The sequence below is a fragment of the Lissotriton vulgaris genome, chromosome 6 (assembly GCF_964263255.1).
Source record: "Lissotriton vulgaris chromosome 6, aLisVul1.2, whole genome shotgun sequence".
Lineage (NCBI taxonomy): Eukaryota > Metazoa > Chordata > Amphibia > Caudata > Salamandridae > Lissotriton > Lissotriton vulgaris.
The window spans coordinates 1,902,279,036-1,902,306,730 of NC_141694.1; the positions used below are offsets into that span (position 1 = coordinate 1,902,279,036).

A 27,695-nucleotide genomic window follows, 5' to 3' on the forward strand; every position below is an offset into this window, starting at 1 on the left:
ATTCTTACTACAACTTCCAGTTTCCATAATCCATGCAGACCCTTTATTTACATACATTCTTACTACAACTTCCAGTTTCCAAATCCATGCACAGACCCTTCATTTTCCTACATTCTTACTACAACTTCCAGTTTCCATAATCCATGCAGACCCTTCATTTTCCTACATTCTTACTACAACTTCCAGTTTCCAAATCCATGCACAGACCCTTCATTTTCCTACATTCTTACTACAACTTCCAGTTTCCAAAATCCATGCAGACCCTTTATTTCCATGCATTCTTACTACAACTTCCAGTTTCCATAATCCACGCACAGACCCTTCCTTTCCATGCATTCTTACCACAACTTCCAGTTTCCATAATCCATGCAGACCCTTTATTTCAATACATTCTTACTACAACTTCCAGTTTCCATAATCCACGCACAGACCCTTCCTTTCCATACATTCTTACCACAACTATCAGTTTCCATAATCCATGCGGACCCTTTATTTCCATACATTCTTACTACAACTTCCAGTTTCCATAATCCACGCACAGACCCTTCCTTTCCATACATTCTTACTACAAATTCCAGTTTCCATAATTCATGCACAGACCTTCATTTTCCTACATTCATATTACAACTTCCAGTTTCCATAATCCACGCACAGACCCTTCCTTTCCAAACATTCTTACTACTGCTTCCAGTTTCCATAATCCATGCAGACCCTTTATTTCCATACATTCTTACTACAACTTTCAGGTTCCAAATCCATGCACAGACCCTTCATTTTCCTACATTCTTACTACAACTTCCAGTTTCCATAATCCGTGCAGACCCTTTATTTCCATACATTCGTACTAAATCTTCCAGTTTACATAATCCACGCACAGACCCTTCCTTTCCATACATTCTTACTACAACTTCCAGTTCCCATAATCCATACAGACCCTTTATTTCCATACATTCTTACTACAACTCCCAGTTTCCATAATTCATGCACAGACCCTTCATTTTCCTACATTCTTATTACAACTTCCAGTTTCCATAATCCATGCACAGACCCTTTATTTCCATACATTCTTACTACAACTTCCAGATTCCATAATCCATGCACAGACCCTTCATTTTCCTACATTCCTATTACAACTTCCAGTTTCCATAATCCATGCAGACCCTTCACTTCCCTACATTCTTACTACTACTTCCAGTTTCCAAATCCATGCACAAACCCTTCATTTCCCTACATTCTTACTACAACTTCCAGTTTCCATAATCCATGCACAGACCCTTCATTTTCCTACATTCTTATAACAACTTCCAGTTTCCATAATCCATGCCCACCCTTCATTTTCATACATTCCTACTACAACTTCCAGTTTCCATAATCCATGCAGACCCTTTATTTCCATACATTCTTACTACAACTTTCAGTTTCCATAATCCACGCACAGACCCTGCCTTTCCATACATTTTTACTACAACTTCCAGTTTCCATAATCCATGCAGACCCTTTAATTCCATACATTCTTACTACAACTTCCAGTTTCCATAATCCACACACAGACCCTTCCTTTCCATACATTCTTACTACAACTTCCAGTTTCCAATATCCATGCAGACCCTTCATTTCCATACATTCTAACTACAACTTCCAGTTTTCATAATCCATGCACAGACCCTTCATTTCCATACGTTCTTACTACAACTTCCAGATTCCATAATCCACGCATAGACCCTTCATTTCCATATATTCTTACTACAACTTCCAGTATCCAAATCCATGCACAGACCCTTCATTTTCCTACATTCTTACTACAACTTCCAGTTTCCCTAATCCATGCACAGACCCTTCCTTTCCATACAGTCTTACTACAACTTCCAGATTACAAATCCATGCACAGACCCTTCATTTTCCTACATTCTTACTACAACTTCCAGTTTCCGTAATTCATGCACAGACCCTGCATTTTCCTACATTCTTACTACAACTTCAAGTTTCCAAATCCATGCACAGACCCTTCATTTTCCTACATTCGTACCACAACTTCCAGTTTCCATAATCCATGCACAGACCCTTCATTTTCCTACATTCTTACTACAACTTCCAGTTTCCATAATCCATGCAGACCCTTAATTTTCCTACATTCTTACTACAACTTCCAGTTTCCAAATCCATGCACCGACCCTTCATTTTCCTACATTCTTACTACAACTTCCAGTTTCCATAATCCATGCACAGACCCTTCCTTTCCATACATTCTTACTACAGCTTCCAGTTTCCAATTCCATGCACAGACCCTTAATTTTCCTACATTCTTACTACAACTTCCAGTTTCCATAATTCATGCACAGACCATTCATTTTCCTACATTCTTACTAAAACTTCCAGTTTCCAAATCCATGCACAGACCCTTCATTTTCCTACATTCTTACGAGAACTTCCAGTTTCCATAATCCATGCACAGACCCTTCCTTTCCATACATTCTTACTACAACTTCCAGTTTCCAAATCCATGCACAGACCCTTCATTTTCCTACATTCTTACTACAACTTCCAGTTTCCATAATCCATGCAGACCCTTTATTTCCATACATTCTTACTACAACTTCCAGTTTCCATAATCCATGCAGACCCTTTATTTCCATACATTCTTACTACAACTTCCAGTTTCCAAATCCATGCACAGACCCTTCATTTTCCTACTTTCTTACTACAACTTCCAGTTTCCATAATCCATGCAGACCCTTCATTTTCCTACATTCTTACTACAACTTCCAGTTTCCAAATCCATGCACAGACCCTTCATTTTCCTACATTCTTACTACAACTTCCAGTTTCTAAAATCCATGCAGACCCTTTATTTCCATGCATTCTTACTACAACTTCCAGTTTCCATAATTCACGCACAGACCCTTCCTTTCCATGCATTCTTACCACAACTTCCAGTTTCCATAATCCATGCAGACCCTTTATTTCAATACATTCTTACTACAACTTCCAGTTTCCATAATCCACGCACAGACCCTTCCTTTCCATACATTCTTACCACAACTATCAGTTTCCATAATCCATGCGGACCCTTTATTTCCATACATTCTTACTACAACTTCCAGTTTCCATAATCCACGCACAGACCCTTCCTTTCCATACATTCTTACTACAAATTCCAGTTTCCATAATTCATGCACAGACCTTCATTTTCCTACATTCATATTACAACTTCCAGTTTCCATAATCCACGCACAGACCCTTCCTTTCCATACATTCTTACTACAACTTCCAGTTTCCATAATCCACGCAGACCCTTTATTTCCATACATTCTTACTACATCTTCCAATTTCCAAATCCATGCACAGACCCTTCATTTTCCTACATTCTTACTACAACTTCCAGTTTCCATAATCCGTGCAGACCCTTTATTTCCATACATTCGTACTAAAACTTCCAGTTTCCATAATCCACGCACAGACCCTTCCTTTCCATACATTCTTACTACAACTTCCAGTTCCCATAATCCATACACACCCTTTATTTCCATACATTCTTACTACAACTCCCAGTTTCCATAATTCATGCACAGACCCTTCATTTTCCTACATTCTTATTACAACTTCCAGTTTCCATAATCCATGCACAGACCCTTTATTTCCATACATTCTTACTACAACTTCCAGTTTCCATAATCCATGCACAGACCCTTCATTTTCTAACATTCTTATTACAACTTCCAGTTTCCATAATCCATGCAGACCCTTCACTTCCCTACATTCTTACTACTACTTCCAGTTTCCAAATCCATGCACAAACCCTTCATTTCCCTACATTCTTACTACAACTTCCAGTTTCCATAATCCATGCACAGACCCTTCATTTTCCTACATTCTTATAACAACTTCCAGTTTCCATAATCCATGCCCACCCTTCATTTTCATACATTCCTACTACAACTTCCAGTTTCCATAATCCATGCAGATCCTTTATTTCCATACATTCTTACTACAACTTTCAGTTTCCATAATCCACGCACAGACCCTTCCTTTCCATACATTCTTACTACAACTTCCAGTTTCCATAATCCATGCAGACCCTTTAATTCCATACATTCTTACTAGAACTTCCAGTTTCCATAATCCACACACAGACCCTTCCTTTCCATACATTCTTACTACAACTTCCAGTTTCCAATATCCATGCAGACCCTTTATTTCCATACATTCTAACTACAACTTCCAGTTTTCATAATCCATGCACAGACCCTTCATTTCCATACGTTCTTACTACAACTTCCAGATTCCATAATCCACGCATAGACCCTTCATTTCCATACATTCTTACTACAACTTCCAGTTTCCAAATCCATGCACAGACCCTTCATTTTCCTACATTCTTACTACAACTTCCAGTTTCCCTAATCCATGCACAGACCCTTCCTTTCCATACATTCTTACTACAACTTCCAGATTACAAATCCATGCACAGACCCTTCATTTTCCTACATTCTTACTACAACTTCCAGTTTCCGTAATTCATGCACAGACCCTTCATTTTCCTACATTCTTATTACAACTTCAAGTTTCCAAATCCATGCACAGACCCTTCATTTTCCTACATTCGTACCACAACTTCCAGTTTCCATAATCCATGCACAGACCGTTCATTTTCCTACATTCTTACTACAACTTCCAGTTTCCATAATCCATGCAGACCCTTCATTTTCCTACATTCTTACTACAACTTCCAGTTTCCAAATCCATGCACCGACCCTTCATTTTCCTACATTCTTACTACAACATCCAGTTTCCATAATCCATGCAGACCCTTTATTTCCATACATTCTTACTATAACTTCCAGTTTCCATAATCCATGCAGACCCTCTATTTCCATACATTCTTACTACAACTTCCAGTTTCCATAATCCACACACAGACCCTTCCTTTCAATACATTCTTACTACAACTTCCAGTTTCCATAATCCATGCAGACCCTTAATTTCCATACATTCTTACTACAACTTCCAGTTTCCATAATCCACGCACAGACCCTTCCTTTCCATACATTCTTACTACAACTTCCAGTTTCCATAATCCACGCAGACCCTTTATTTCCATACATTCTTACTACATCTTCCAATTTCCAAATCCATGCACAGACCCTTCATTTTCCTACAACTTCCAGTTTCCATAATCCATGCACACCCTTTATTTCCATACATTCTTACTACAACTTCCAGTTTCCATAATCCACGCACAGACCCTTCCTTTCCATACATTCTTACTACAACTTCCAGTTTCCATAATTCATGCACAGACCCTTCATTTTCCTACATTCTTATTACAACTTCCAGTTTCCATAATCCACGCACAGACCCTTCCTTTCCATACATTCTTACAACAACTTCCAGTTTCCATAATCCATGCAGACCCTTTATTTCCACACATTCTTACTACAACTTCCAGTTTCCATAATTCATGCACAGACCCTTCATTTTCCTACATTCTTATTACAACTTCCAGTTTCCATAATCCATGCAGACCCTTCACTTCCCTTCATTCTTACTACTACTTCCAGTTTCAAAATCTATGCACAGACCCTTCATTTTCCTACATTCTTACTACAACTTCCAGTTTCCATAATCCATGCACAGACCCTTCATTTTCCTACATTCTTATTACAACTTCCAGTTTCCATAAACCATGCACAGACCCTTCCTTTCCATACATTCTTACTACAACTTCCAGTTTCCATAATCCATGCAGACCCTTTATTTCCATACATTCTTACTACAACTTCCAGTTTCCATAATCCACGCACAGACCCTTCCTTTCCATACATTCTTACTACAACTTCCAGTTTCCATAATCCATGCAGACCCTTTATTTCCATACATTCTTACTACAACTTCCAGTTTCCAAATTTATGCACAGACCCTTCATTTTCCTACATTCTTACTACAACTTCCAGTTTCCATAATCCACGCACAGACCCTTCCTTTCCATACATTCTTTCTACAACTTCCAGTTTCCATAAATCATGCAGACCTTTTATTTCCATACATTCTTACTACAACTTCCAGTTTCCAAATCCATGCACAGACCCTTCATTTTCCTACATTCTTACTACAACTTCCGGTTTCCATAATCCATGCAGACCCTTTATTTCCATACATTCTTACTACAACTTCCAGTTTCCAAATCCATGCACAGACCCTTCATTTTCCTACATTCTTACTACAACTTCCAGTTTCCATAATCCATACAGACCCTTCATTTCCATACGTTCTTACTAGAACTTCCAGATTCCATAATCCACGCATAGACCCTTCATTTCCATACATTCTTACTACAACTTCCAGTTTCCAAATCCATGCACAGACCCTTCATTTTCCTACATTCTTATTACAACATCCAGTTTCCATAATCCATGCAGACCCTTCACTTCCCTTCATTCTTACTACTACTTCCAGTTTCAAAATCCATGCACAGACCCTTCATTTTCCAACATTCTTACTACAACTTTCAGTTTCCATAATCCACGCACAGACCCTTCCTTTCCATACATTCTTACTACAACTTCCAGTTTCCATAATCCATGCAGACCCTTTAATTCCATACATTCTTACTACAACTTCCAGTTTTCATAATCCATGCACAGACCCTTCATTTCCATACGTTCTTACTACAACTTCCAGATTCCATAATCCACGCATATACCCTTCATTTCCATACATTCTTACTACAACTTCCAGTTTCCAAATCCATGCACAGACCCTTCATTTTCCTACATTCTTACTACAACTTCCAGTTTCCCTAATCCATGCACAGACCCTTCCTTTCCATACATTCTTACTACAACTTCCAGATTACAAATCCATGCACAGACCCTTCATTTTCCTACATTCTTACTACAACTTCCAGTTTCCGTAATTCATGCACAGACCCTTCATTTTCCTACATTCTTACTACAACTTCAAGTTTCCAAATCCATGCACAGACCCTTCATTTTCCTACATTCGTACCACAACTTCCAGTTTCCATAATCCATGCACAGACCCTTCATTTTCCTACATTCTTACTACAACTTCCAGTTTCCATAATCCATGCAGACCCTTCATTTTCCTACATTCTTACTACAACTTCCAGTTTCCAAATCCATGCACCGACCCTTCATTTTCCTACATTCTTACTACAACATCCAGTTTCCATAATCCATGCAGACCCTTTATTTCCATACATTCTTACTATAACTTCCAGTTTCCATAATCCATGCAGACCCTCTATTTCCATACATTCTTACTACAACTTCCAGTTTCCATAATCCACACACAGACCCTTCCTTTCAATACATTCTTACTACAACTTCCAGTTTCCATAATCCATGCAGACCCTTAATTTCCATACATTCTTACTACAACTTCCAGTTTCCATAATCCACGCACAGACCCTTCCTTTCCATACATTCTTACTACAACTTCCAGTTTCCATAATCCACGCAGACCCTTTATTTCCATACATTCTTACTACATCTTCCAATTTCCAAATCCATGCACAGACCCTTCATTTTCCTACAACTTCCAGTTTCCATAATCCATGCACACCCTTTATTTCCATACATTCTTACTACAACTTCTAGTTTCCATAATCCACGCACAGACCCTTCCTTTCCATACATTCTTACTACAACTTCCAGTTTCCATAATTCATGCACAGACCCTTCATTTTCCTACATTCTTATTACAACTTCCAGTTTCCATAATCCACGCACAGACCCTTCCTTTCCATACATTCTTACAACAACTTCCAGTTTCCATAATCCATGCAGAGCCTTTATTTCCACACATTCTTACTACAACTTCCAGTTTCCATAATTCATGCACAGACCCTTCATTTCCCTACATTCTTATTACAACTTCCAGTTTCCATAATCCATGCAGACCCTTCACTTCCCTTCATTCTTACTACTACTTCCAGTTTCAAAATCTATGCACAGACCCTTCATTTTCCTACATTCTTACTACAACTTCCAGTTTCCATAATCCATGCACAGACCCTTCATTTTCCTACATTCTTATTACAACTTCCAGTTTTCATAAACCATGCACAGACCCTTCCTTTCCATACATTCTTACTACAACTTCCAGTTTCCATAATCCATGCAGACCCTTTATTTCCATACATTCTTACTACAACTTCCAGTTTCCATAATCCACGCACAGACCCTTCCTTTCCATACATTCTTACTACAACTTCCAGTTTCCATAATCCATGCAGACCCTTTATTTCCATACATTCTTACTACAACTTCCAGTTTCCAAATTCATGCACAGACCCTTCATTTTCCTACATTCTTACTACAACTTCCAGTTTCCATAATCAACGCACAGACCCTTCCTTTCCATGCATTCTTTCTACAACTTCCAGTTTCCATAAATCATGCAGACCTTTTATTTCCATACATTCTTACTACAACTTCCAGTTTCCAAATCCATGCACAGACCCTTCATTTTCCTACATTCTTACTACAACTTCCAGTTTCCATAATCCATACAGACCCTTCATTTCCATACGTTCTTACTAGAACTTCCAGATTCCATAATCCACGCATAGACCCTTCATTTCCATACATTCTTACTTCAACTTCCAGTTTCCAAATCCATGCACAGACCCTTCATTTTCCTACATTCTTATTACAACTTCCAGTTTCCATAATCCATGCAGACCTTTCACTTCCCTTCATTCTTACTACTACTTCCAGTTTCAAAATCCATGCACAGACCCTTCATTTTCCTACATTCTTACTACAACTTCCAGTTTCCATAAACCATGCACAGACCCTTCCTTTCCATACATTCTTACTACAACTTCCAGTTTCCATAATCCATGCAGACCCTTTATTTCCATACATTCTTACTACAACTTCCAGTTTCCATAATCCACGCACATACCCTTCCTTTCCATACATTCTTACTACAACTTCCAGTTTCCATAATCCATGCAGACCCTTTATTTCCATACATTCTTACTACAACTTCCAGTTTCCAAATTCATGCACAGACCCTTCATTTTCCTACATTCTTACTACAACTTCCAGTTTCCATAATCAACTCACAGACCCTTCCTTTCCATGCATTCTTTCTACAACTTCCAGTTTCCATAAATCATGCAGACCTTTTATTTCCATACATTCTCACTACAACTTCCAGTTTCCAAATCCATGCACAGACCCTTCATTTTCCTACATTCTTACTACAACTTCCAGTTTCCATAATCCATGCAGACCCTTTATTTCCATACATTCTTACTACAACTTCCAGTTTCCAAATCCATGCACAGACCCTTCATTTTCCTACATTCTTACTACAACTTCCAGTTTCCATAATCCATACAGACCCTTCATTTCCATACGTTCTTTCTAGAACTTCCAGATTCCATAATCCACGCATAGACCCTTCATTTCCATACATTCTTACTACAACTTCCAGTTTCCAAATCCATGCACAGACCCTTCATTTTCCTACATTCTTACTACAACTTCCAGTTTCCATAATCCACGCACACCCTTTATTTCCATACATTCTTACTACAACTTCTAGTTTCCATAATCCACGCACAGACCCTTCCTTTCCATAAATTCTTACTACAACTTCCAGTTTCCATAATTCATGCACAGACCCTTCATTTTCCTATATTCTTATTGCAACTTCCAGTTTCCATAATCCACGCACAGACCTTTCGTTTCCATACATTCTTACTACAACTTCCAGTTTCCATAATCCATGCAGACCCTTTATTTCCATACATTCTTACTACAACTTCCAATTTCCAAATCCATGCACAGACCCTTCATTTTCCTACAACTTCCAGTTTCCATAATCCATGCACACCCTTTATTTCCATACATTCTTACTACAACTTCTAGTTTCCATAATCCACGCACAGACCCTTCCTTTCCATACATTCTTACTACAACTTCCAGTTTCCATAATTCATGCACAGACCCTTCATTTTCCTACATTCTTATTACAACTTCCAGTTTCCATAATCCACGCACAGACCCTTCCTTTCCATACATTCTTACAACAACTTCCAGTTTCCATAATCCATGCAGACCCTTTATTTCCACACATTCTTACTACAACTTCCAGTTTTCAAATCCATGCACAGACCTTTCATTTTCCTACATTCTTATTACAACTTCCAGTTTCCATAATCCATGCAGACCCTTCACTTCCCTTCATTCTTACTACTACTTCCAGTGTCCATAATCCACGCACAGACCCTTAAATTCCATACATTCTTACTACAACTTCCAGTTTCCTTAATCCATGCACAGACCCTTCATTTTCCTACATTCTTACTACAACTTCCAGTTTCCATAATCCATGCACAGACCCTTTATTTCCATACAATCTTACTACAACTTCCAGTTTCCATAATCCATGCACAGACCCTTCATTTTCCTACAACTTCCAGTTTCAATAATACACGCAGACCCTTTATTTCGATACATTGTTACTACAACTTCCAGTTTCCATAACCCATGCACAGATACGCCATTTCTCTACATGGTCACTGCAGCTCCCAGATTCTTCAACCCATCCTTTGTCTCTCTACTTTGTTACTACAACTGCCGGTGTCTGTAACTCAAGCAGTCCAACTTCATTTGTCTGTGTTGTTGCTACAACTCCCACTTTCAGTAATCCCTACAGAGCATCTTCAGTCCTCTGCATTGGTATTTCTTGTAACCCATGAGACATCCTGTGCTACTACACCTCCCGGTTGTAGCTGCGTCTTCATTTCTCTACATTGGTACTGCAGCTCCCAATATCTGTGACCCAGGCTCAGGTCCTTCAGTACTCCAAGTTCTTACTGCAAGTTCTAGCTTCTGTAACTCATTCACTGGTCTTTACATATTGTATATTGGTACTACCACATCACCAGTGGAGAATCAGCAACAGCTGACTTATCCTTCTACAGGCGTCCAGATTTATTCAGAGGACCAGGCAGCGGGTGAAGTGTTTACTTTCTTTCAGACCTTGGGGTTCACGGTGGTCATTGGCTCACATATGGAAACTGTAACACGAGTTCTCACAGTTCTTGTTTCTTGACTGACTTTCTTTCTTTCAGGTTGTCGGGCAATCAGTTCAGCCCTGAAGGCCAAGAAGAACTGAGAGTATTGACGAAGGAAAAAATTGAGCAGAATTGGTATTAATGATATCTCGATTAATATTATTATTCTTAATTTATTTCACTGTAGTCACCTTAAACATTTAGAGGAGCAGAAATTGTACACAATTGCGTAATGCTGTGCGTTTCTGTGTGGACAACTCTATGTTACCCTTCTGACTGATAAATGACTTCTGTCCTCCAATGATCTGCACCTGTTTCACTTTTTGAAATATTTGAAATGTGAGAGAGGCTGGCATCCTGAGCGGTGGGCGAGAGACTGGTAGAGACTGGCATCCTGATCAATGTGTGAGAGACTGGCATCCTGAGAGAAGAGGGAACAAGAGGAGGGCACAGCTGGGAGGGGCACTGGATACCGATGCATAGGACACAGGATAGGAGGGCAGAGGAGGCAGGGGCAGAGGAGGGGGTACTAGAGAAGAGGGTACAAGAGGGGGGCACAGGAGGGGGCACTAGAGAAGAGGGTACAAGAGGAGGGCACAGCTGGGAGAGGCACAGGAGGGGGCACTAGAGACGAGGGTACAAGAGGAGGGCACAGCTGGGAGGGGCACTGGAGACAGATGCATAGGACATGGGAAAGAAGGGCAGACTGTCTGCTGTACCCAAGAATGCAAAAACAGACACATGGAGGGACAGGAGATGGGCGCACAGGGTCTGGAGATGGGGAAACAGCGACAGAAGATGGAAGTACACGGACAGGAGATGGCAGACACATGGACAGGAAATAAGGGCACAGGGACATGTGATGGAGACACAGGGACAGGAGGTGGGGACACAGACAGGAGGTGGGGACAATGGGATTGGAGATGGAGACACACAGACAGGGTGCAAGTGGCAGAAGATAGGGACACATGGGGGAGATGGGGAAACAGGGACACAGAGACAGGAGACAGGAAAACAGAGACATGAGATGGGGACACAGGGACAAGAGATGGGGAAGCAGAGGCAGGAGCTAGGGACAGAAGACTGGGTAACAGGGACACGTGACTGGGCCACAGAGGCAGGAGATGGGGGTACAGGCACAGTGGGTCTGTCTGCTGCATCCAAGATTGCAAATACAGAGATATGGAGGCACAGGAGATGGGAACAGAGGGTCTGGAGATGGGTTCACAGGAACAGACATAAGGACACAGGGACATGAGATGGGGACACATGAGTTTGGCACACAGGACAGGGTTAGAAGGCAGGAGAAGGGGACACAGGGACATAAAACAAATGAGAAACAGGAACAGGAGATTAGGCCACAGGGGCAGGAGTTGGGGGCACATGGGCAGGAGATGGGACCACTGGCATAGGTGATGAAGGGGTTTAAATTACAAATCACTTGAGTGTAAACATGACATTCATACCTGTCCCAAATCAAAAGTTATCACATAGTATATTTAATATGGTAATGCAATGTTATTCAATGGGAGAGATAGTCTTTACTGTAGTCAAGAATGAAATTAGGAGTTTTTCACTACCAGGACATATAAAATCAAAAAACGATTGTCCTAATTTTTATGCACAATGCACACTGTCCGTTGGGGCTGCTTAGGGCCCATCCTCAGGGCGACTTATATGTTTTTAAATGAAAGGTTTGGGCCTGGCAAAATGTTTATTTTGACAGGTTCAAATGGCAGTTTAAAACTGAAGTACAGGCTGCAGTGGCAGGCCTACAACATGTTTAGAGTACTGCTTCAGAGGACAGCACAATTAGTGCACAAAACCACAAAAGTAATATTTAATTTACAGGGCCTGGATACTTGTAAATTAAATGTGCAATTGAGCCTAAGTCAACTTTTCGATGTTTAAAGGAGAGCGCAAAAGCACTTTAGCACTGGAACCAGGCTGAGTAGTGCAGGAAGTTGGTCTAATGATCACATCTATGAAAGTTAAAAAAGTAATTGCAAAGTAACCAACATAGTCAGAAATCACTTACCAATCAGTGACCTCTCCCTGACCCGGCCTGGTTCATATGGACTAGATTGCCCGGGGAAGCAGCACAAAGCACTTTGACTTCTTTGTTTGCTATACTCCATTGAAGTGCCTGCAGCGCCTCGTCAACTATATGGGAGCTACTAAATGTGTGACATTGGAATTTTATTGAGGTGTGCAGACACCAGCACTTACATGTGTTATTTTAACCCTTGATGTGTGGTACTTGGCAGAAGGAGGGGAGCATGAGGTGGCCCACTGGAGGTGGGGGATCAAAACCAAGCAACAGAGGGCACAGCTGGGAGGGGCACTGGAGACAGATGCATAGCACACAGGAGCAGAGGCAGAGGAGGCACGGACACAGGAGGGGGCACTAGGGAACAGAGAACAAGAGGAGGGCACAGTAGGAGGCACTAGAAAATAGAGTACAAGAGGAGGGCACAGGAGGGGGCACTGGAGAAGAGAGTACAAGAGGAGGGCAGCGGAAGGGACACAGGAGGGGCACTAGAGAAGAGGGTACAAGAGGAGGCACAGCTGGGAGGGGCACTGGAGACAGATGCATAGCACACAGGAGCGGAGGCACAGGCACAGGAGGGGGCACTAGGGAACAGAGTACAAGAGGAGGGCACAGTAGGAGGCACGAGAAAATAGAGTACAAGAGGAGGGCACAGGAGGGGGCACTGGAGAAGAGAGTACAAGAGGAGGGCAGCGGAAGGGACACAGGAGGGGCACTAGAGAAGAGGGTACAAGAGGAGGGCACAGCTGGGAGGGGCACTGGAGACAGATGCATAACACACAGGAGAGGAGGGCAAAGGAGGCAGGGGCAGAGGAGAGGGCACTAGAGAAGAGGGTACAAGAGGAGGGCAGAGGCACAGCAGGGAGGACACTACAGACAAGGGCACAGGAGGGGTCACTAGAGAAGAGGATACAAGAGGAGGGCACAGCTGGGAGGGGCACTGGAGACAGATGCATAGGACACAGGAGAGGAGGGAAAAGGAGGCAGGGGCACATGAGAGGGCACTAGAGAAGAGGGTACAAGAGGAGGGCAGGGGCACAGCAGGGAGGACACTACAGACAAGGGCACAGGAGGAAGATTCAAGAGGCAGGGCACAGCGCACATCAGAGGGGGAAAAGGAGAAGGGGCACAAGAGAGGGGCATAGAAGGCAGGGACAGGTAAGGCAGGGGCACAGCAAAAGGTAGGAAGAGTGGAGGACAGGAAGGGAGGGCAAAGGAGGCAGAGGCGTAGGAGATGGGAACACAGGAGTAATAGCACAGGAGACACAGGCGCAGGGACACAGGAGGCAGTGGACACGAGAGCAGACACGTTTATCTGCTGTACTGGAGAATGAGAGGAAAAGGGATGATGGGGCAGGGGCTGTGTGCACAGGGGTAGGAGGAAGGGGATGGGAAGGAATGAGACAAGGGCAAAGGCAAGAGGGGGTAGATGGGGAGCACATGGCTCTGTCTGCTGCACCCAGGAATGCACAGACAGAGATATGGAGGCAGGGGGACAGGAGATGGGTACATGGGGACAGGAGATGAGGACATGGGGACAGGAGACGGGGACACAGGGACAGGAGGGGGGACAGGAGATGGGGATGCAGGGACAAGAAATGGGGACACAGTGACAGAAAATAGGGACAGGGCTAGGAGGCAGGAGAAGGGGACACAGGGACAGGAGATGGGAAATGGGCCAGGAGACGGTGAAACAGGAACAGAAGACTGGAGCACAGGGACATGGGACGGGAGCACAGGGCTAAGGGGCTCTGTCTGCTGCATCCAAGATTTGAAAGACAGAGATATGGAGGCAGAGGGACAGGAGATGGAAACACAGGGTCTGGAGATGGGTTAAAAGGGTGTTAGACCTAGCATCCTTGGCATTGTTTCCACTGATTTGTTGTCTCTGACTCCTATACTTTTGGCTGTGTGCTGAGTGTCGTTTTGCCGTTTAGGTGCTCTGGGAGCTTTGCCACTGTTGATCAAAGTCAAAGTGCAGGTGCTCCATGTGTAAATTGTCATTCTGATTGGTTCTCCATAACGGACATTTTTGATTTACCAGTAAGCCCTTAGTAAAGTGAACTGTGTGTGCCCAGGCCCTGTAAATCAAATGCTACTGGTAGGCCTGCAGCAGTGATTGTGCCTCCCACACAAGTAGGCTTTCAATTATGTCTCAGACCTGCCACTGCCTGCCTGTGCGCTCCCTTGCCAGGTCCTAACCTTCCTTTTTTCTACATGTAAGGCACCCCTATGGTAGGCCCAAGATAACCCCATGTGTAAGGTACAGTGCATGTGGAAGGTAGGACATATACTGGTGTGTTTTACATGTTCTGCTAGTAAACTACTGCCAATTTCATTTTTAACTATTGCAAGGATTAGCTCTCCCATAGGCTATCATTGGAGCTGCCTTGTAACAATTTAAAAGTGTACATTTCATTTGAGAACAGGTAGAGATCTGGAGTTTAAGCTCTCTGTACTCACAATTTAATAACACACCTTTTGGTAAATGTTTTCTTTAATTGTGCATTTGAAAATACCACTTGTTAAAAGTAAGAAACCAACGTATCATGTTCCCTGGAGCAAAGACTGACGCAAATTACCACCCCCATGCCTGTTTTCATCCGGTAACTTTGACGCATTTGAGGTACTTTGTGCAAAAATCACACATCTGTAGTTTTCTATGGACAGAACTGTTTTTAACTTTTTAAAATCATATTTTGATACCTTTATGTTGGATTTTTGTTGTTTTGGTCTTGTTTGGTTTAGATAAATATAATCTATATTTCTAAACTGGTATGGTGTCGACTTGTGGTGTTTTCACTGTGTTACTGTGGGTTTTATACAAATGCTTTTACATTGCCTCTGTAGTTTAGCCTGACTGCGCTGTGCCAAGCAACCAGAGGGTGAACACAGGTAAACTTAGGTGTGTACTTTACTCATCCTGACTAGAAGAAAGGGTCCCCATTTGGACAGGGTGCATACCACTGCCAACTAGAGACCCCCAATTCTAAAAAAGGAACAGAAGAAAGGACTCAGGGACATGAGATTGAGACACAGGAAATGGGGTCACAGGCACAGGGTTAGGAGGCAGGAGAAGGGGAAAGAGAGACAAAATGGTGAAACTGGGACATGAGATAGGGCCACAGGGGTAGAAGAAGGTTCATAGGGTCAGGATATAGGACCCAGGCATACTAGATGGAGGGGTTTAAATTACAATTCACCAGAGTGTAAACATGACATTGGTACCTGTTCCAAATCAAAACTATCACTTATTAAATATAATATGATAGCTGATGTTATCCAATGGGAGAATTCGTTTTTACTGTGGTCAATAACGAAAGTAGTGGTTTTTCATTTCCAGGACATATAAAATGTAAAAACACATGTTCTGATTTCTAAATACAGTGCACCCTGTCTCATGGGCTGTTTAGGGGCTACCCTAGGAGTGACTTTCTTGTTCTAAAAAGGAAGGTTACGGCCTGGCAAGAAGCTTATTTTTGTTTTTTTGTTTATATGAACACAAAAAGGGAGACCCAAGGAGCTATATGAAGGTCCAGTGTCCGTGCTCCCAAACCAATATCTCAACAACAAATAGGACACTGTACCTAGACGTAAGATGCAAAAAGTCATCTGAAACGTCAGGGTGCAAAAAGTCACCCATTCAGTCTAAAGTAAAGGAAAAAGAGTTACAAGAGAGGAAGAAAAGACTAGTTGTGAAAAGAGACAATATTGTCCATAGTAGCCCTCACACGCCCATAGGATGTCATGCTTCATCATCAGGCCATTTTGCTCCACGTAGGGCCGGCGCTGCAATTCCCTACGGGCCCCATACAGGGACACTTTGGCAGAGATCTTTTAGGACAGCCGGATGGTGCATGCGGGTGTGCGGGGTATAGTTGATAGAGAGAAAGTGCGTGCCAAGTGAAAGTAGGAATAGTAAAAAGGTACATATGCAACAGTTTGTCATATAGGTGTACCTATATCTGTGATGGCTTGTTTTTGTAGGCATGTTAACCCCAAAGTATCATAGGTCGACATGTTTCACGCCTTAATCGCCATGGTGGTCGTTGGCGTTTCATCAGGACCAAAAAGCTTAAAGCAACATGTGCACGTGAAATGTGTTAAAACCCTCTTGATTTGGTATGGCGGGCAAAAAGATTATATACCTTGGAGCAGGCTATATCTTCAATAAGTGTCCCGCTTCTGTACAACACCTAGAAAAGAAGACAGACACAGATATATATGTATATATGTATATGTGCACCAGTAACTACTTGATGCCATACAGTGTGCCACCTTAGCGTGCACATTATCAACACAAGAAAGATAAAACTGGAACTAAGCACGCGAGATACCACAAACACAGTTTGTATAGAATAAAGTAAGAGCGCCCTATACTAAGGACAAAGTCTTAACGACTCGTTAGTAAAATGGCCTGTTGGGGTCCTAAATGTCAAATGCAAGTGAAATTGTCCCCTAGAAAAGTCCTAGAGTTACAGGACACAGAAATCCTCCAGGGGGCCTAATAAACACTTACGTTTTTGAGGGTGCTTCCAAGGGAGCACCTGCACGTTCCGAGGCCAGTGAAGAATATGCCCGGAACTCGGTGTTTGTTAAATAGAGCAGGAATGCACCCAGAACGCGGCATACTGCCAGAACGCTTCCGGTGACTGCAAGATCTTGCAGTCACCGGAAGCGTTCTGGCAATATTCCGCGTTCTGGGACTTTTCCGGCGCGAGTTACAGGTTCCACTGAGCTGCTTACTTTCGCCTCTCTTCCCCCCTTTTTTTGCTCAGTGATCGTAACTTCGGTACGGTGTGGGCGCGCTTTGTCCTTGCCAGCAGGGTCACTCCTCAAGAACGAGGTGAGCATACCATCATTTCAGTATGGCGAGCACTCAATTTGGTCCCACATATAACGAGCACTCTTTCTTGTCCCTGAATATTGTTACTACTATGTGTTCTAGGGGACAATTTCACTTGCATTTGACATTTAGGACCCCAACAGGCCATTCTACTAACGAGTCATTAAGACTTTGTCCTTACTATAGGGCGCTCTTACTTTATTCTATACAAACTGTGTTTGTGGTATCTCGCGTGCTTAGTTCCTGTTTTATCTTTCTTGTGTTGATAATGTGCACGCTAAGGTGGCACACTGTATGGCATCAAGTAGTTACTGGTGCACATATACATATATATCTGTGTCTGTCTTCTTTTCTAGGTGTTGTACAGAAGCGGGACACTTATTGAAGATATAGCCTGCTCCAAAGTATATAATCTTTTTGCCCGCCATGCCAAATCAAGAGGGTTTAAACACATTTCACGTGCACATGTTGCTTTAAGCTTTTTGGTCCTGATGAAACGCCAATGACCACCTTGGCTATTAAGGCGTGAAACATGTCAACCTATGATACTTTGGGGTTAACATGCCTACAAAAACAAGCCATCACAGCTATAGGTACACCTATATGACAAACTGTTGCATATGTACCTTTTTACTATTCCTACTTTCACTTGGCATGCACTTTCCCTCTATCAACTATACCCCGCACACCCGCATGCACCATCCGGATGTCCTAAAAGATCTCCGCCAAAGTGTTCCTGTATGGGGCCCGTAGGGAATTGCAGCGCCGGCCCTACGTGGAGCAAAATGGCCCGATGATGAAGCATGACATCCTATGGGTTTGTGAGGGCTACTATGGACAATATTGTCTCTTTTCACACCTAGTCTTTTCTTCCTCTCTTGTACCTCTTTTTCCTTTACTTTAGACTGAATGGGTGACTTTTTGCACCCTGACGTTTCAGATGACTTTTTGCATCTTACGTCTAGGTACAGTGTCCTCTTTGTTGTTAAGAAGCTTATTTTGACAGGTTTCAATGTCGGCTTAAATCTGCACTACAGTGGCAGACCTGAGGCATGTTTTAAAATACTACATCAGTAGGTGGCCCGATGTGTGCTGCAGGTAAGCATGGGCGAATTTTGCGGATATCGCGTTCGCGAATTTTGCGGATTTGCGAACTCACAATCCGCAAAATCCGCGAATATCCGCGAATTTGCGGATTTTTTTTTTTTGTGTGTTCGCAATTGTTTCTGCCAGTTCGCGAGGATTTGGTACTAGTTCGCAATTGCGAACTTACTTGTCGGCTCGCAACGGTCGCGACTATGTTGTTTCTACGTCTGGTTCATCATCACAGCCTCCCAGCACCCTCTGTTTTACCACTGGCACCCTCTCTTTGACCCATGCCACCCTCTGTTACATCAATGCCACCCTCTGGTTCATCATCACTGTAGAAGATGGGGGGGAAAAGCAAGCCCACCTGCCCTGCTTGAACTGACATGAATTAATTTGGGGTTAGTTTATTAACAACACCTGCCCTGCCCCAACTGACAATAATGAATTAGGGGCTAATTAATGTGTCACTGAAAGAATTTAAAGTTCCAGCCTGGCACCTGCTTGTCTGCTCCTTTAGCTGTAAATCAGGACCTTTGTGGCATACAGTTAAGGTCAGAGCAGGGTCACACAATAGTTGCAAGCAGGCAACCGAATTCTGGAGGGCCCCCTCAGGAAGCACTACAAAGAATCGTTACAAATCATGAGGTTGACCTTTTGCACCTGCTCATTGCTTTTGCTTTTGCTGAAATCGTTTTTCGGTTTTTTTCACGCTATTCGCGGGGCGCGGCGTCGTGCGAAACCGACCGCGGAAGCCGCCAATTCGTGCGAATGAGCATTTTATTTTTTTGCGGCTTGTTGTTTCGCGAGTTTTTTTGCAGTATTCGCGAGCCGCTTGCAGCGCAACACGCGAATTTACCCCAAGGTCGAGTACGGGCGTGGCCATTTTGTTTGCGTGACGTATTTCCGTTTCCGCCCGCTATGTATAATCTCGCGCAGTAAGCGCATTGCGAGTAGAGGTTCGCACGAGATCGCGTGGGAAATCTAGAGGTTCGCACGAGATCGCGAGGAAAGTCTCGCGCGAACTTACTTTCGCGCTCGTGAACGGGCGCCGGCCATCTTGTTTTTCATTCATTTCCTGTGTCTGGGCATGGTGTTTAATCCTCTTGGTATCTTTGCCATCCTTTGCTTGTTTTCAGTTTTTTTTTTATGATTTTGCTTCTTATCTATCCCTCTCTTTTCCTAGCTGTATATTTTTGTCTTTTCTGCTATTTTTCTTTACTTTTAAACTACTTTTTTAAACTCTATTCTTTTCTTCTTCCCTATCCTATTCTTTCTTAATTTTCTACTTCTTCCTACCTTACCTGCCCAGACCATGGTCAAGCCAGGCGCCGTGAAGCTGCCCAGGCACTTGAGGGCCGCAGCGGCGGCAGGGAGTAGTGCTGGACCCAGTGGCAGGACAGCATGCGGGAGATTGAGGGGGGAGCAGGTGACGCGACGGGAGATATTCAGCCCGGAGGAAGTGGGCGCGCTGGTCTACTTCGTCCAGCGCCGCCTGCCCAGGACCATCGCGGGAGGCGGCAGGATCGCGGCCGGCGGCTACAACATGCGGGAGCGCCGGAAGCGGTGGGAGAAGGTGTGCTGGGCCATATCCCACCTCTACGGGGTCCAGCGCACCTACAGCCAGGTCACCCATCGCTGGACGGACCTCCTGGACCGCGAGCGCGACCTGCTGGACCAGCTCGGCTTGGAGATCCCCGGGCTTGGTGAGTAGTAGTAGCCATTTAATCACTCACTACTATGATGTTTTCTCCTGCTCTGTGTTGTTGTATTGCAAATATTTGTTTTTTACATGGAGCAAGCCAATAATGCCGCTGATGACGATTACATTGTAGTTAAATTATATTTCAAAATCTTCTGTGCATTTCAGGTGCACTGCTCTCCTTCTCAGTGGCGTTGCTACTATGCTTATTTGTTTTCTATTTCGTGGTCTCATTGGCCTGAGTAACTATTATGTATGAGTGTACTTTACAGAACTGCGTAATGCTAGACACTAGGGGGCAGATTACATTTACAAGCCCCTTGCGCCACGTTTACGTTGCCTTGCGTGACGCAACAGCGGCGTAAACGTGCCGCATCCCTGCGAGTCATTTACAGCATGACGCATCTAGGGAGATGCGTCACGTTATAAAGCCATGGGTCTGCACCACAATGGGTGCGTTCCTAGTACGCAGGGTGGGCGGTCCAGCGGCTGTGCGCCTCGCAAAATTGCCTGCGTGAAATGTACAAGATTTAACGCAGGCACTTCTGCGACGCTGCTACGTCAATTCAATTCCTTATGTCTGCTCGAAGCAGGCGAAAGGACTGACACAGCATGTTAAGTATTGGGTGGCCCTGAGCATTACTGGAGTTGCATTGCGTTGGCGACGTGACTCCAGTGATGCGCCGCTCTTACGTGACGAGATGCGTCACGCAAGTGCCTACCCTTGCGCCAGGGCGCGCCGCTTTGTAAATGAGGCACATCTGCCGTGTCGCAAGGGTAGTTTTGCGTGACGCATTTGATCTGGCGCATCTCTGGAGATGCGCCAGAACGCGTAAGTAAGTATGCCCCTAAGGGGCAGAATTGCAATTACCGTCGCATCCCTGCAAAGTAGCAGGGATGCGCCATTAATTGTGCGGCCCGCTACCACCACCAAACATGGTGCGCCGTATTTGCAATGCGGCGCACCATGGGCCCAAAACGTCACCGAAGCTTTACTGCTGGAGTTGCGTCGCAACGATGGCGCAGCTCCATCAATGCTCTGGGGTACCCTATCTCCCCAATGCTGGGTCAAGCCGTACGTCTGCTTCAAGCAGGTGCAGGGTTTGTGTGACGCATCATTGTCCTAAAGGTGACTGATTGATATTTTGTAGATTTCCCTCAGCCACTATTAGGATGTGTTCCAGCGCAGGAATGCCCTCCCTTGCGCCGGAACGCCCCCTGATGGCGCAGGGCTTTATAACGGGATGCATCTCCCAAATGCGTCACGTTGTTATAATATTATACGCCGCACCATGGCGCCCTTTTTTGTTTAGCTGCTGCGTCACAAAAGTCACGCAAGAACGGCGCAAAAGAGCCGCAAGGGCTTAAATCTGCCCCTTCCTTTGTACCCCTGACAATAAGAAAAATAGTGGCGGTGGATTGATAGTTTGACTATTTAAATGACTGGTAATGTAGCAGGCAACTGTTAGTGTTGTCACTGATCTGACTGAAATCACAATGGAGTTTGTCTGTCACTTTGCGTCTTGCCTGCGGACTGCTGCCTGCCAGTCCTAGGTGAACGTTTCAGTACTTTGTTTAGTGAGTTACGTGACTTTCTAAGTCACAGGTCCGCAAATAAATGAAAAGTAACCATAATCAATATAATTTCGCGGAAATATTTTGTTATTGTTCTTTTGAAATGTTTGATTTGGTTGACATTGACAAGCAACAATCATCCATGTTTTCTGTTCTTTCTTTCATGTTGTACGTCAGCTCCCCCCAGGGGCGAGAGGAGGACACAGGAGCAGCAGGCGGCGGATGCTGTTCAACAGGGCCAGGATCGGGCAGGCGAGGGCTCCTCTGCTGGCCCCAGTAAGTTTTCATTTTAGACTAGTACCTATTTTTCCTAGGGTTCCTCATTTGACTTTTTTCAAAATTGTCTTTGCTCTTCTTGTAGACTGTATCTAAATTCTTATCCTGCCTCTACTATGACTCCCTGTGGTATTACTAGATTATTCTTATTAGTCTGTCTGTGTAGCTAACTAAGATTGCACGGTTGGCGAAACTCCCATGATTCTAGTCAGCAATAGCTCTATCAACTTAGTGCAGTCCTCTGGGATTGTCCATAATGTCTTTTGAAGTGTTCTATCTGGACTCATGCTTGCAAAAATTGCAAAACCTTTCGCTCAGTCACTCTAGTCTGGACCAAAAAACACAGATTGTATTTAAGTTTAAAAGCTTTATTAAAAGTAAACACATTTATTAAAATGAAGTCATAATAAAACTAAACGTTTAACTGATAATGGAAAAGTGGTTAGTGCTGACGATTAATTGAAGACATTTCTTGTGGTCGAGCCGAGCTCTCACCTGGTTTCAACTTGATCTTGTTGTTAGAAGTCCATCTTCTGTCTGTGTGGAGAAAAATGGTGCGTGTTAAAAAAACAGCCTTCATCAGTTGTGCCAAAAAGTGCAGCAAGACAACCTTCCCTGGAAAAAGGGACATTTTTTTAAACTTTAACGTAGACAGTCACAAATTACATTGTTTTCACATGTCTTCATTCCTAGACCAAAGACTAGTGAGTGCTTTATTCTAACATTCTTAAATGTACTTTGTAGGTGGAACATCTGGTGGCGGGGCCAGTGTGAAGGTGGTGGTGCTCGACACGGAGGCGGAGGGCGATTCTTCAGGGGAGGAGGCGGCGGCTGTGAGAGTTGAGACGGTGGTGGTGGCGGCCAGAGGTAAGCTCTTATATATTCCTTACTTATTGAGATTGAAGACTAGCTGGGAAGGCAAGAATATGAGATGCATGGCTGGGTGAATGATGAAGCAATGATGGGTGGAAGGACAACAGCCTGGGTGGGTGACACAGAAACTGTATGTGTCCATATACCTGGATCATGCTACTATCTGACTCTTAGATAGCATATGTGTATCTAGAGCAGGGGTACTCCTAGTATGGCCCGCGGGCCGGTGGTGGCCCGGCAAGCCTTCCTTGGCGGTGCGCAGACCTTGCAGACAATCACTGCTCCCCCGGCCCCCACAGAGCAGAGGCTTTTTTGTATTTCACCTGTTAGCGCCCCTGCATCTCCACTCTGACAATCACTGCTCCCCCGGCCCCCACAGAGCAGAGTGGAGATGCAAGGCCACAAAGAGGTGAAATAGAACAAAGCCTCTGCTCTGTGGGGCCGGGCAAGCAGTGATTGTCAGGGTGGAGAAGCAGGGGCGCTACAACAAACAAAGCCTCAATAATATGTTCATGGTCTTTTAAAGACCTGTTAAGTACTTTGGTGTTGTTGTCTGTGTGTGCGCGTTGAGGAAGCGGTCTCAACCCGGGCTGAAGGCTGACACAGATAGACACACACACAGTGAGATGACAGAGGGGGAGGGAGAGGGAGGGCAGGAGGGAGAGAGAGATGGAGGGAGGGCAGGAGGGAGAGCAGGAGGGAGAGAGATGTATGTAAATGCTGGGTCTGGTGGCTCAGTGGATGAGGGCATCTGCTGCAGGGACCTGTGTGCAACCTCATGGTCACAAGTTATCGTTTTGCTTTAGCCCCGCCCCCTCTGACTCCGCCCCCACCAGTGCGGCCCTCGGCCCCAAACTACACTGTAAATGTAGCCCCTGAGAGAAAGTTTGTGAGTACCCATGATCTAGAGAGAGTAGACGGTCAGTGGATGAACTAAGTGTAACTTTGAAGAGCATGTGACACTGCACCCGCACGTCCGTTCCAGTGTAGGAAAGGCAAGGAAAAGAACTTTTAATTTTGTCCAAATACTACCATAAATAGTAGCAGTAGTTTGTATTGCAAGCACTGCATAGATCCGGTTATTATGGTGGCCACTCCCTACCTCTCTTAATAAGTTTAGTAGTACTCAGTCATTCATGTGTGGATGTATCACTGGTCATTCAATAAAAAGCAAAGCACCTAAAGTCATCCCATATATAAGCAAAAACATCCCATGTGAAGTGATAGATAATCAGATTATTTATCTTCTTCAATTTTCCATTTCTAGTACTCATTTCCACTGTAGGGTGAAAGTTAAATTAATTAAGCAGTAGCCCTTGAGTTGTAACAGAGTATTCTCAGTGCCACCCGTACTAGAAAAGTAAGAGCTTCACCACCTGCATGTACTGGACGGGTACAGTAACGCAACGGCAACGCAAGTCTAGGTCACTCCTCATGGCGTGCGTCTCTTTTTCTCGGGTGCAAGTTTACTGCGCTGGCATTATGCCGGCTTGCAGAAAATAACGTACCAATTTTCCAAAACAAGAGATAAGAAGAAGAATAAGACTGGTGTACTTTCATAGTCGACTCCAATGGAAGTCCACAGTGCTCGTAGAATTTGTTCCTTAAACTCCCACTAATGTTAGAGCAAGGATGAAGAAGTGTGAGGTTAGATAGATACTGGCCTCAATAGTTATGTAATGCGCTTGCAAGTTGCTAGTTGTACTGCAACACAAATTTCTGCTGAATGATTGAGTTAATCTTAAAGAGCATTGGTTACAGACTATGTCTTTCTTTCTTCATATAGGTTCTCCTTCCAAACGAACAAGGAGGAAGGAGCTGGCTAGAGCGGCCCGGCAACGGAGGATCGAGGCCACTGTTGCGGAATATCGGCGGCTGGTGGCCCTGGAGGACGAGGAAAGTGTGCAGTCGACAACAACAACAACGTCGTCTGCATCGGCCTCCGTGGCCCCACGGGCTGCCACCCAGCACAGTGGTCCACCCAGACTGAGCCGGGCTGCCAAAGGCAAACGCCACCGCCGAGCAGCAAGGCCAACAGCTGCCTCTCACAGGCATTGCACCTGCAAGGCAGTGAAGGCACGCCTGCGCCGCACTACCCTGATGGTGTCCCGCCTTCAGCAGGAGCTCGCCTTGCTCCGCGAGGAGCATGATGCCCTGGCCCAAAAAGTTAACAGCATCCACCCATAGTGTCCCTTGCCCCTTTTTTAGAGACTTTTGGGGGGTGGGAATTGGGAGTTGGGTTTTTGGGGACTTTTGAAGGACAATCGTTGGGGTTAGGGAGGGTCTTGCGGGAGATTATTTTGTTAGGGATATAAATATACTTTTTCAAACTTTATCTGAGCATACCTGTTTTTTACTGCTTGCCTGGTGGGTGGGGGTTTAACGTTGACTGTTTTCCTGAAAGTTTAGTTCCATTTTCTTCCTTTAAGTGTAAATGCCCAAATGTTTTCAACACTAAGTGCCTCTCACAGACTAAGTGAAGTGAATCCAAGAGTCCTAGGACTTTAGTAGTACTACCTTCAGTCTCTCGTCTCTCGTACTAATACTCCATTATACCCCCAAACCACCAAACGCTTATCTTACCTGTAATTTGTGTTTGAAAGTAGGGCTAGACCCAGGGCTGGCTCCACGGGAAACACCGAATAAGGTTGGCAATCTTGGTCGGATAAAATTTCCTCATAGCGGTGGTACTAGTGGTGTGACACAGTGGCAGTTGCATGCCTATGAAAAAAAAGAAAATGAAATCTGGTTTGTCCTCCTGAGCAATTCAACGGTACAACTGAGAATATAGCAGGTGACAGAAGTACAGTAGAGCAGTGCCACACTGTAGCCTAACAAATGGTAAAGTATAACTACTAATTCGGTTGAAGTTCTTTCACATTAGCAATGGTTCTTTGTGAAGCAGAGTAAGAATATATCCTCGGATTTCTTCACCAGCCTGTTGCTATCACCTTATCCTCCCCAGCAAGTGTGTGGATTTATTGCTGTAATAATAATTTAGTCACACATCAATCAAAACCACACAGCCCGGGGGAAGAGGGTTAGGGTTTGAAAAATGGATGGGTACGGGGGTTTTTGGGAAAGGTTTTGGGAGACAAGAAAAAATAGCACAGCATAGACAAACTATTGTGAACATAAACAAATCTTTGGGTACAAACCTATCCATCAATCTTTGAAAGTGCATGCACTACTGCATGCATGTCAGTGAAAAGTAAGTAGTACATTCGACAACTGTGGAAAGAAAGAATGCGACAGTACAGGGCCTGTGTGGAATTATTGATAACGATATTCAACATAAGGTCTCTGTAGCCAGATACCCGAGAGCCTTGCTGGTCACTATAAATCCATTCACAACAACACTCAATGGGGTTGGTCTGGAAGGTGTCAGGTTTACTCCCCGTGATCCAGTCGATGCAAATATGGTTCCACCTCCAAATGTCACCAACACCCAGAAGTGTAAACACAGGGTGTTCGAGCCATTAGGCGGGGGAGAAAAATAACAAACTAAAATAAAAAATGTGGGATGGGTAAAGGTAGGGTCAGCAGGGAAAGGATACCTGTAACAGAAGACAAGACAGGCATCAGTGAAGTGCTGTCCTAACATACAAGGGTACTCTCATATAGTCTCACTAAATAACCAAGGAAGTACACAAGTACCTGAGCACCAAGAAAACATGACCTTGGATAGGAAATACTATAGCCCTTCTGCCACAATCTGTGAGGAAGGCCTAAGAAACACATAAACATATAGTTAACGAACACACTCCTGTCGCACCAAACACACTCGCGTTATACTAAGACATCAAACCCACTACTCACAACATACCACAAACTTGGTAGAGGACTCAATGTACAAAGGGGGTTCCAAATAGTCAAAGCAAAGATGTATGGTCCAACAAAAAGGAAGAGGGAAACGGTAGTGTGTAGGAAGCAAGAACTACAACACTGCGCTCTCTAAGTAATGACCCAGTAGAGAATCTTTGGTGAAGGTCAGTTGCGACCACCACTGAATTCTGCCAACAACACACCCCACGGTGCACTACACAAAGAGAACTGGGGTAGCCTGTAGTTACCTCACTACATGCCCAGTTATGTAGGTCCTTTGAAATACACAGTTATACAACGGAGACGCGTAGTTGTCCTTACTACCGCGCTCCGTTTTAATAGTACAAAAACGATCCCCGATGTGAACGCTAACACGTGGTATAGACCGCCACTGTGCTCCGCCACA

General features: G+C 44.0%; 1 protein-coding gene across 4 annotated transcripts in view; it reads left to right on the plus strand.

The window, feature by feature from the left end:
• Positions 1-11,216, plus strand: part of LOC147709852 (NACHT, LRR and PYD domains-containing protein 12-like) — a 410,205-nt gene extending 398,989 nt beyond the window's left edge. For all 4 annotated transcript variants that reach the window (XM_086928301.1, XM_086928300.1, XM_086928303.1 and 1 more), the window contains one exon: positions 11,114-11,216. In XM_086928301.1, coding sequence (XP_086784427.1) covers positions 11,114-11,198 — 85 coding nt within the window. In that variant the 3' untranslated portion in view covers positions 11,199-11,216. The remainder of the gene's footprint in view (positions 1-11,113) is intronic.
• The last annotated feature ends 16,479 nt before the right edge of the window (positions 11,217-27,695 follow it).